The sequence below is a fragment of the Ylistrum balloti genome, unplaced genomic scaffold (genome assembly GCF_031769215.1).
Source record: "Ylistrum balloti isolate Yb309-2 unplaced genomic scaffold, AGI_CSIRO_Ybal_v1 Utg370876, whole genome shotgun sequence".
Classification (NCBI taxonomy): domain Eukaryota; kingdom Metazoa; phylum Mollusca; class Bivalvia; order Pectinida; family Pectinidae; genus Ylistrum; species Ylistrum balloti.
In genome coordinates, this window is record NW_026782500.1 from 302,633 (window position 1) to 315,431 (window position 12,799).

At 36.2% G+C, this 12,799-nt stretch overlaps 1 protein-coding gene across 1 annotated transcript; it reads right to left on the minus strand.

The window, feature by feature from the left end:
• Window positions 1-323: 323 nt before the first annotated feature.
• On the minus strand, window positions 324-11,898 carry LOC132559215 (uncharacterized). Its single transcript, XM_060223836.1, has 6 exons — window positions 11,813-11,898; window positions 8,279-8,472; window positions 7,894-8,055; window positions 6,737-6,947; window positions 3,982-4,177; window positions 324-3,770 (listed from the first exon to the last, which is right to left on the minus strand). Exons 2-6 carry the CDS (start codon window positions 8,453-8,455, stop codon window positions 3,578-3,580), a joined length of 939 nt encoding a protein of 312 aa, XP_060079819.1. The 5' UTR covers window positions 8,456-8,472; window positions 11,813-11,898; the 3' UTR covers window positions 324-3,577.
• Window positions 11,899-12,799: the final 901 nt, after the last annotated feature.

Genomic DNA, 12,799 nt, shown 5'->3' on the forward strand with positions numbered 1-12,799 from the left:
CAGGAATTTAAATGCAATCTATGTTAAACAGAGCCAGCTTGGAACATCATGTCAGCATTTTATATGTATCCTTCCTCTTGTCGTTATGCTTCGTTCAGTCCTGTCATGTCTGGCACTGAGTCACCATAGTAAGAACGGACATACCAGTACCTAAAAATATCGTGTTTTTGGCTGCCTAATCGAAGGACTTTCCAAGAGACAGTCAAGAGTCTTATCCGAGTGAAGGCACCAATATCCTTGGCTTCACTGTCACAAATGGAACCGATTAACATTGTAGCAGAGCTTGAAACAAACGACTTTCAAACTAGATTCTCTCTATAAAATTTATTAAAATATACTAAACGGCTGAATATAACATAAATAAGTTAAAATTATACAGTATACACTACAAATATATTTTATAAGACAGTTAGCTTCCATAGCACTTGGTACAAATTTGAAAAGATTGTATTACAATTTAAGGATACAATATATCTGTATGTTACTCGACCAGCCTTTTTAAACCATTACCCGCTGAAAATTATATAAAAGAAAAGCACCCGGTACATTTGATGGTTGTCAAAAGAGAGACTGTTCAGGTTTTCCTAACAAAGACAACATAAATTCCCTCTATCAGCAGATCAACCACCTGCTCATTCATCTTCAACATTTCACTGTTATAATGTTTTTTATCTTTCTTTACTTTTTCCACCTAGTACACTTCTCATCACCTGATCAAGTTTAATATTCATCTTTTAAATGAAATGTATATTTACAGTAAAAAAAACTTAATGCAAGTCCGAGTCCTGTACTCATAGAATTTCCGAAACTACTGAAATTTTACACTTTTACACTTATTTTTCAGCAATTAAGTTCAGGCCTCTTGAAAATTAATTGTAGATAGAGACATTTACACACACGAGCACAAGTACCTACAATATATTGTCTCCATGGTGATACTTCAATTACAGTAACTACTTAAGAGAAGAGATTCCATAAGTATTTTACTGTTAAATGCCACATCGTGTGAACTGTGATTTGATACAATTTGATCACTGGATAAGTATCTCCTTCAACTACAATCACTACCAGCTATCTGTCCATGTACAAGTTCCACACAGATTCCATACTCTAAATCTCAATTTTACGTGACTGTTAAACCTTCCTAAATCACCAATTAAATAGATTTCTACAGACAATCCATTCTGTTATATTGTGATATTTTTATAGAATTTGAAAAGACAAAGTAATGCCCATATACAAAGATATCAACTATTCAGCTCCTTACAACAGCCTGTATCTATATTTGTGTTCAATCAATAAGTGTTCTTGTTAAGGAAATGAGAAAGATCAATTTACTGGTAATGACTAATAAAGTTCTTTTCACTGACAGAGAAATACAGTGTTATAATGAATCTAAAATTCTTGCTGAAGAATGTGATATATAACATTAATAAAGATTTCAATCAGCAGGACACCTTACCATGGGTACAGAATGACATTATGGAATCATTTCTGGAAAATGGCTCGACAATGAAGACAATATCGGAGTAAAAACAAATTTTTTTAACACAAAACTGAATTATAGAGATTACACACTGTACATTTTCATACAAGGTAACTTTCTGCTCATTTGAGATTATTGTTGTTGCATTCAATGGTTAAGAATGCTCATTTGAGAATATTGTTGTTGCATTCAATGGTTAAGAATGCTCATTTGAGAACATTGTTGTTGCATTCAATGGTTAAGAATAAGAAAAAGTATTACTGTGTATCAGGATAATATTACACTGTTGAAGACAACAATGAATGTTTCATTGGTGACAAGCATAATTGTAATTATATATTAAAAATGAAAATTTCCTAATACACGATTAAACAACGTACTTAAAACTTAATTATCCTTTGAAAACTAAACTAGAAATCTCACAGTGAAATATCCACCGGGCAAACAACAGATTCAGAAACAGTAAATGTGAGGCCATTTACAAAAATGTTTGTTTCCTTGTCCTTACCAACACTAACTTTTCTATTTATCCTAAACGGTTAATATCTTAATTGTATTCCTATCTAACCCTTATGAAAAATATAATAGAAAGAGAATTATCAACTTGTATGCCCAAATGTTTACAAGAATTATCAACTTGTATCCCCAAATGTTTACACGAATTATCAACTTGTATCCCCAAATCTTTACACGAATTATCAACTTGTATCCCCAAATGTTTACACGAATTATCAACTTGTATCCCCAAATGTTTACACGAATTATCAACTTGTATCCCCAAATGTTTACACGAATTATCAACTTCCCAAATATTTACAAGAATGATCAACTTGTATGCCAAAGTATTAACAAGAATTATCAACTTATATATCAAAATGTTTACAAGCATCTCATGTTACAGGAAACATTTTTTTGGCCCGATCTGTAATGGAAATTCTCGATCAATATTCTGATTCTCATAATTCTAACCTGTGATGCAACATACTGTATTCTAACATATCAAAATACTTTATTAACATGCTCTTCCCTTTTGGCAGTGCTATCATGATATTTTGGTATAGAACTTCTGTGGGCATTTAAACAAGTTTGAAATTCAATATTTCTGTTCAAGTCACATTGATGATATGAGATCAGGTATAAAACTTTGACATTATATCAACCTATTTAAATCTAACATCACATTTATTTCCAATTTCGCACATTCAATTCATGAATCCATCAACTTGATTTCATATGTAAAATTTGTATCTGGAACCTGAAACCTGCCGTCTTTATTGTTATTTGTTAAACAGGAAGTCTTTATCAAGTATGACAATGAATGAAAACAAAATACATAACAAAAAAGTAATTAATAGCTCCATGTTAAACAAGAATACTTTTTACAGTTTAATACCTAAAAACGCTACCTGCTGACCCTATGGGTACAGTTTAATACCTGAAAATGCTATCTGCTGACCCTATAGGTACAGTTTAATATCTTCAAATGCTACATGCTGACCCTATGTTTCTACTGTATAATGGTGACCTCTACTGTATAATGGTGACCTCTAAACAATCTTTGATTTTGCCTTCACAATCTCTTCAGTAAAGCAAACAGAAATTAAGGAATTTTTTCATAATTATAAAAGCTATATCAGTATTTAATCATGAGAACTTGTTGTACATATGAATATTGAGGTAGATAGAACTTTTGTAGAACAATCTTAATGTACAAATAACATTTATTTTGTTCGGGAAATGAAAAACAATGTAAGTATAAATTACATTATGTTGATCATGTTGTTCAGGAAATGTAAATTTATCAAACAACATTACTGTAAATTACATTCTGTTGAGAATAATGTGTGAGATTTTTACAACAGATTTTTTTTGAGACATACTTTGACACATATCCATCATATACTGGACAATGCATTAATATCTACAAAAACACCAAAAAATGTACGTACAATCATAATTATACTCTCATATCAGAAAAGATTACCTATCATGTATATTTACAAAATTATTTGTTTGAATATGTACATCAAAGAATGTTATAAAAAATATCCTTTAACATGATGGCACATATGTATATAGACTAGAACATCATCACTCCTTGTTATCACTCTGTGGTATTTCTGTTTTGATCACAATTTGTTCAGCTTCATCATTGATATGATCATACAAAGGAAATTCACAGCAGCACAGACATTTTAAAGCCCTTGGGAGAGCTCCATAGCAACCGCTGGGAAGTGGGATTAATGGACTTGTTCTGTTCTTGAAGATTAAATAGGCATCATTCCTATAAAATAGGAAAAGAAATGTTTTACACACAAACAAGCAACAAAATGATATCCCTTCTGATAAGAGCTACTAAATAGTTATTTGTACAATGTATTAACATAATGATCACTTTAGATCTCTATATAAAAAAAAAACATGATATCATTAAACATTTACTTAAAAATTAACTTGGAATATATTAACCTAATGATGATTTGAACACATCTTACTTTCTAAAACGTTCATCTGCTTTTTTCTCCAAAAGAGGGATGCCACTGAGAAACAACAAAATGCTCATGGTGAAAATCGGACTAAGGACAGCTGCCCACTGTCCATACCATAGAATACTGGTGCTGATGATGAAGATCCCTAACCATAGAGTTATCTCTCCAAAATAGTTAGGGTGTCGGCTCACACTCCATAGACCTGACGATACAAAAACAGAGTTATCTCTCCAAAATAGTCAGGGTGTCGGCTCACACCCCATAGACCTGACGATACAAAAACAGAGTTATCTCTCCAAAATAGTTAGGGTGTCGGCTCACACTCCATAGACCTGGCAATACAAAAACAGAGTTATCCCTCCAAAATAGTCAGGGTGTCGGCTCACACTCCATAGACCTGATGATACAAAAACAGAGTTATCTCTCCAAAATAGTCAGGGTGTCGGCTCACACTCCATAGACCTGGCAATACAAAAACAGAGAGTTATCCCTCCAAAATAGTTAGGGTGTCGGCTCACACTCCATAGACCTGGCAATACAAAAACAGAGTTATCCCTCCAAAATAGTCAGGGTGTCGGCTCACACTCCATAGACCTGACTATACAAAAACAGAGTTATCCCTCCAAAATAGTCAGGGTGTCGGCTCACACTCCATAAACCTGGCAATACAAAAACAGAGTTATCTCTCCAAAATAGTCAGGGTGTCGGCTCACACTCCATAGACCTGGCAATACAAAAACAGAGTTATCTCTCCTCCATAGACCTGGCAATACAAAAAAAATAGTCTCCAAAATAGTTAGGGTGTCGGCTCACACTCCATAGACCTGGCAATACAAAAACAGAGTTATCCCTCCAAAATAGTCAGGGTGTCGGCTCACACTCCATAGACCTGGCAATACAAAAACAGAGTTATCCCTCCAAAATAGTTAGGGTGTCGGCTCACACTCCATAGACCTGGCAATACAAAAACAGAGAGTTATCCCTCCAAAATAGTTAGGGTGTCGGCTCACACTCCACAGACCTGACGATACAAAAACAGAGTTATCCCTCCAAAATAGTTAGGGTGTCGGCTCACACTCCATAGACCTGGCAATACAAAAACAGAGTTATCCCTCCAAAATAGTTAGGGTGTCGGCTCACACTCCATAGACCTGGCAATACAAAAACAGAGTTATCTCTCCAAAATAGTTAGGGTGTCGGCTCACACTCCATAGACCTGGCAATACAAAAACAGAGTTATCCCTCCAAAATATAGGGTGTCGGCTCACACTCCATAGACCTGGCAATACAAAAACAGAGATTATCCCTCCAAAATAGTTATCTCTCCAAAATAGTTAGGGTGTCGGCTCACACTCCATAGACCTGGCAATACAAAAACAGAGTTATCTCTCCAAAATAGTTAGGGTGTCGGCTCACACTCCATAGACCTGGCAATACAAAAACAGAGAGTTATCCCTCCAAAATAGTCTGGGTGTCGGCTCACACTCCATAGACCTGGCAATACAAAAACAGAGTTATCTCTCCAAAATAGTTAGGGTGTCGGCTCACACTCCATAGACCTGACTATACAAAAACAGAGTTATCCCTCCAAAATAGTTAGTTTGTCGGCTCACACTCCATAGACCTGACGATACAAAAACAGAGTTATCTCTCCAAAATAGTCAGGTTATCCTCCAAAATAGTAGGGTGGCTCACACTCCATAGACCTGGCATGATACAAAAACAGAGTTATCCCTCCAAAATAGTTAGGGTGTCAGCTCACACTCCATAGACCTGACGATACAAAAACAGAGTTATCTCTCCAAAATAGTTAGGGTGTCGGCTCACACTCCATAGACCTGATGATACAAAAACAGAGTTATCTCTCCAAAATAGTTAGGGTGTCGGCTCACACTCCATAGACCTGACAATACAAAAACAGAGTTATCTCTCCAAAATAGTTAGGGTGTCGGCTCACACTCCATAGACCTGACGATACAAAAACAGAGTTATCTCTCCAAAATAGTCAGGGTGTCGGCTCACACTTCATATACCTGATGATACAAAAACAGAGTTACCTCTCCAAAATAGTCAGGGTGTCGGCTCACACTCCATAGACCTTCCTCAATAAAATGTACAGTTCCTGCCCCTAAAAAATGATTGAGTCTGCGCACACTCATCAAAACTTGCCACTGAGGTTAGAGTCAATAAAATAATTTTTTACACAGATAGAATATAATTGTGTACAGTTGGTGAGTAACATTTATATTCTATTATATCCTTGTATCACAAATTCATCTCAACATTGTAGAGACTTCAGACACTTCTAACCTCTATAGATAGTTACATCTATTACAATTAACCATGGTAAATCAAACAAATTATCTACTTGATGATTTTGGTTGGTAATGACTACAGCATTTGACAACAGTCAATTTGGTCCTCCTGGGAAATCTAATTTGAGTTCTGATATTACTTAAGTCAGGTTTCCTCCCAAAAAAACACAATGGTAGGTGAGATAAACTCCTTAACACTGAGCAGACTGACAATATAAATGATTACTGATACACATGTACTTACCTACATACATGTACTTTACCTACATGTCCTTATCTACCTACATGTACTTACCTACACACTTGTCCTTATCTACATACATGTACCTACCTACATGTACTTAACCTACATACATGTCCTTATCTACATACATGTACCTACATACATGTCCTTATCTACATACATGTATCTACATACATGTCCTTATCTACCTACATGTACTTACCTACATCACACCATTTCCCTTTATTAGCAGGATCGTTTCTGAAGTTAAATTTCTCAATGTCAGCGATAGTCTCTGCTAGCAGACCAATGACGAAGAAAAGCCCCCCGACAATGTCCTGTGGTGTCCAGTCATTATCAGGGCTCAACTTGACAGCACTGGAGGGAGCATTTATAAAGATGACCGGTAAGCTGACAGTAAACACCCAGAAGGCCTGTAAAAAATGTTTCAGTATTGAGTCTAAGACTGACTTTCTCTTAGTCCACTTAAATAGTTAAAACATAACTCAGGTGCCATCTTCCTTTAAGATAAAATATTTACTACATTTTGGATGGAATATGTAATGATGTATGAATGTTATTGATATAAATATCAACTTCTGTGTAGAGAAGTTTACATTGTAATTTGTCATTCTACGTTCCTTTCATACTGAGTCATAGAAGATTGAAAATTTCATGAATTTACAAGGTTCTCATTTATTTATGTACAAACTAAAGTAGTTAAATATAATGAAGATTTAAGAATGAATACTCATAGACTGAAATCTACATTGAATAATGAAAATATACACGACAAGAGTGCCATGGGCCTTTATGGTCATCTGACTACAAAAACTTTCAGCAGGGAAAAGGGTTATTTTTTCTATTTTGATTGAAATCTTACTAAGAAACTGTCTTCCATAATGTAGGTGGTAGTAATGGTGAGGAATAGGTAACTGTAACAAGTGCTACCTATTTTTTGACAGTAAAGTTGGAGCTAAATTCAACTGGTGAAACCTGAGAAGAACTTTGAAAAAGGCAATGCACAGGAAAACCATGATTACACAATCATGTTTTAAAATGGCCCCCCTCGCTACCATATCGAAGTTTTGACTAGGTCGAAAACTAACAACACTTAGTTGGTTACCTTTTCTTAACATTCCCACCGAATTTGAGCTCAGTGGCACCAGTGGAACTGGAGAAAAAGTTTAAAATATATTTTTTCAAGATTTCATGCAAGTCTGAGTTCAATCCCATAGATGGAACTTGAGAAGAAGTTTGAAATGTCAAAAGTTTATGCATGGCGGATGGCGCACGGCAGACGACCAAGGGCGAAGCATGATGGCTATAAGCCATCATAACCCTTCAGGTCACATGACCTAAAAATATATATAAATATACCTGAAATGTCCAGAATCCAGCAAAAGCTGCACAATTTTCTCGTTTGTCATCAAATCTTTTGTCTTCTCCAATTTTTATGATTCTATAGAGAAGATATCCTGACAGTCTTATTCCCCAAATACATACAAAGACGGTCACACATATCTGTCTCCAATTGTAAGTCTAAAAATAAACAAAAAGATATAAAATATTACATACATTAACAGACTAACAGCATGTCTTTTGTTTCATGGCACCCTTCCATCATCTTATGATTATTTATACTAAACTGAAGCATCAATATTGCAGTCTTAACATTTTAGTAAATATACGAATCAGACATAATTTCAGAAGACATTTTGATGAGACGTTTTATATATTTATATATTTAAAATCAACAACTTACCTGTGCTAATAAGAATGTAAGTAACGCCAACACCACAAAGTTTGAACCTCCAGCAAAATCTGTTACTTTATCAAATTTACAGGTACATGCTACCAGAAAAAAACTGAACTGCATTGCAACAGTAACTATAGCACAGATTGCTAAGTTGTTTTCATCAGACTCAAACACAAGAACCATTTTGACCGGTGAATGTTCTGAAAACAGGAAGAAGATATTCTGCTTATCAATCAGTCAAAAACAGTTCTTGAATAAACCACTCCAATGTAAGAAACATAAGTATATAAGTCTACTGTTTTACTATCATGAGGCCCAAGGGACTGTCACCTTAGTCACAATGCTTCTTGTAATATTTCCAAGAAAATGCTTTGTCAAAAAATGTGTGATCACTTTGATAACATTGTACACATAATGCAAATGGAAACTGTGTATACATTAACTGCTGTCCCATGCTTAGACTTCAAACCAAGTTTGAATTATAAGAAATTACCCTCAAAATCTTAATTTTCCTATAAAAAAACCTTCCATTCAGAAAGAGTAGAATATCTTTGAAATTTCAGACCCAATTCTTGCCCCGCCCATCAGCCCCTGGGGGTCAGTCAAGGTCAATATGTACATCTCATCAAAGAATCAGTTGTTACAGATGAAAAAAAAATCCAAGCAAGTTTGAACTATTGAACCAATATATAATAAACAATTATGGGGAAAAAAACAAATAATGCTCAAAAATGTAATTTTCGTATATAAACAGTAAATTTTACCCCCCTCTCAAGGAGGGAATATGAGATCCCTGGGTAATAAAATTTACAATTTAGGTACAGAATCTGAAGGCTTTCCATCCATGATGAGTACTTGATTCTACCATACCTGGGATTTGTGAAGATATCTAAATTTCAATCAATTTGACCCTCTTCAGCCCCACCCCTGGGGATTGGGGACCATATAATTTACAATTTTGGTGTGCCTTTAGCGATGGAAGATTTTCGTAAAATTTCATTGAAATCGGTTCAGGAGTTTTCCAGTAGAAGTCGAAAATGTTAAAATTTTACGACACACAAGGCATGACACTAGACAAAACAGGATCACAATAGGTCATCCAAGACTTTGTCTCAAGTGACCTTAAAATGCAACCAGTAAACTGGAAATTCCATCCCAAGCATACGCTACAGAAATACCATGATAATGTTCATTCATTGAAAACCGTTTTGGAGTTCTTTTCCTATTACATTTAGAGGTAAACTAATAGACAAGATTTAACAGTTACAGAGACAATACAATTCACATTGTATTAAAAGTTGATCATGCCACATAAGTATTTATCAGCGACCATGTCAATGAAGCTATTCAAAAAGAACAAGTACAGACATAATGGTAGAGTGTACATGTTTATGTACATACATAGACACATAGATTTATTCTGACAAGGTACAGAAAATATGTACAGGATTAACAATCCTTTGATAGTCAGCTCTTTACATATATATACTGAACAAAATAAGTTAAGGATCATAAACTTGAAACAGTGCAGTTTTACATACAAATAATAATATGATTATATTTTAAATTTTAATGACAGAACATTCATTTTAGTCTTTAATTACACAAAACAAATTAATTTGTGGTAATTGCTACCAAGAGCAGATAACCCTGAGTAACAGCACCCTTGAAATCAAAGTGTAAGAGGAAGTAGAGCAAGTTAATCATGTAGACAAGGAAAACTCATCAAACTGCAATTGGCAGTTTAATAGGCAGTATGACCTCCGTTGACATCAATAACTGCCCTGCAACGTCTGCACATGCTCCTTATTAGTCGTCGGTGGCTGATCTGTGGGATGCGCTGCCATTCCTCTTGCAGAGCAATCATAAGCTGTTGGCGGTTCTGTGGCGGATTAGGTCGAGCTGAAACCCGGCGTTGCAAGGTGTCCCAAGCATGCTCGATAGGGTTCAGATCAGGAGAACGACTTGGCCAGTCCATGGGAACGATTGCTTCACGTTGAAGATAGTCGTTGACCACACGAGCACGGTGAGGACGAGCATTATCATCCATCAGAATAAAATCATGGCCAACAACTCCTGCAATGGGCCTTACTATAGGGTGTAGAATCTCGTCCCTGTATCGAACAGCTGTTAAAGATCCATTGTCTATGATGTAGAGGTCTGTATGGAAGTCAACACTGATCCCTGCCCAAACCATCACTGACCCACCACCAAAGCGATCATGCTGGACAACACAGCAGTCTGCATAGCGCTCTCCTTGGGTTCTCCATACCCTCCTCCTACCGTCATGGAAGTCAACACAAAACCTAGACTCATCTGTGAACATAACATTTCTCCAATGACGTAATTGCCAATTCAAATGATGAGTGGCCCATTGATGTCTGGATTGTTGATGACCTCTGGATAAAATTGGTCGGACTGCTGGTCTTCTAGCTCGTAAATTAGAGGCATGGAGTCTGTTTCTCATTGTCTGGGATGAAATCCTTAGATTTGTAGCACGCTGAAACTGAAGATTCAAGACAGGAGCACTCAAAAACCGCTGACGTCGTGCCGTGATGCAAATGAATCTGTCCTGTCGGGCTGTCGTACAGCGTGGTCGTCCAGATCTGGGGCGTTGACGGACGTTATTTGTCTGTTGATAGCGATTCCATAGCCTACTAATCACGCTCTGAGAAACATGAAGCTGTGCCGCCACATTTCGTTGAGTTTGACCAGCTTGAAGGAGCCCTATAGCTCGCGCGGCTTCCATATCATTTAAATGTCTTCGCATGATTAGTTTTTCAAGTTTTCGTTACAAATTGATTAAATGTTTCCAAATTCAACTTTTTTTAGCTTAGAAGTAACAGAATCAAAACCTGCAAGATTCCTCTGTAGTAATAGACCAGTCAGTTTTTCACACCACCATAGTTAACTAGAGCGGAACGGCAAGACCTTCAGATGCACGTGCTTTCACCTTTGACATGACTTTAGGTACATATTGGAGAAACTACGAGTGCAATTACCGGCAATACATGATTTGAATTTTTAAAGATATTATGGTCACAATTTATGATCCTTAACTTATTTTGTCCAGTATATATATAATTATGATGGTTGAAAGTCAGAAAAGTTCAGTACTCGGCAATTATCCTCACTAGGTGTATGGAATGAAGATGCACTTGAGTGTTACACATGAGTCTGAAAATATCTCACTATTATGGATATATATGAACCCTTATCACAATAATTGTACATTATTGACTCTACACGTACAAGCTAAAATAGATTTAGGCAAATTCAAATACCTTTTTTAGAACTCCGGACTACCCTAATGTTAAATGCTCCTGTGCGTCATGGGAGAATCAAAATCAATTTTAGATACTGCTTAGGAATTTTATCACTTGTAATCAGTACCAGACTCTATCTGTTATCTTAGATGTGTAAATTGTGAATGTCAACATCGCTATGTACGTTCAGTAAACACGCTCATAATACGATAGTTAGGCCTAAATATCATCAACATCGACCAAAAACCTGTCACAAACATAACTGCATACTTACATGGACCAATATGCTCCACAACTACAATTATTTTGTTCACCTCTATTTGAAGAAAACCTTTTGTAAGCCGACAATATGCAAAAGTTGCATAACGTTGATAGCACGTGCGGAACAGCGTGACTGTGACTTGTTTACAGCCGACCACTCTGATGTCGCTTAAGGTTTAACAAACAAATAAAAAAAAAATAACGGAACAAGATGATTAGTTACAAGTAAATATATACATATTTACAGGAATATGAGTTCACTATCATAATTTGATATATTTATGTGGAAGATAAGACTTTGTTTGTCAAAATCAGAAGCAATCGTCGGAATGATTATACCGGAAGTAGATTTAATAGAATGGGCGTGACGGAAAGGTTTCATAACACTAAAAACAGCCAAGTGCAGGCGCACTCTACACTGAGTTGGCCTATATACCCTAGGACTGAAAATCACATGAGCACCCTTTTACAACAAAGTGCGTATGAAGTACAAATGTACAAGGCGATACATGTATCAAACACTGCTAAATCAACTACATCAACGATATGTACCCTTTACCTATTTCCATACCCTGTACCTATGGCTATACCCTATACCCTGTACCCATGGCTATACCCCATTCCCGGTACCCTCTACTCCTTGTCCAAAATACAGTATATTGAACGTGTGTTAACAGGTTATGGAGACTATTGCGATCCCTTTTCTCCGTCGAGTGTCTAATTTTTCCGCGTTTTCAACTAGCAATGAAATTCTGAATTTACACATACCCCTACCACCTATCCTGTACCATTTACCCTCTAGCGCCTATCCCCTTTTTTCTCTTCTCCTAATTCAGTGCGCACCGATAGCAAATGAACGTCCTCACGATTTCCGCGGCCTCGGAACGCTTCTCCAGACACTAAGTTTACGATTCTTTCATATCACACGAGAGCGAGATTCACGAGCTTTCATGGCGTTGCCTGTCCACATTTGTATTAAATTTCCATCCTCTTCAAATTT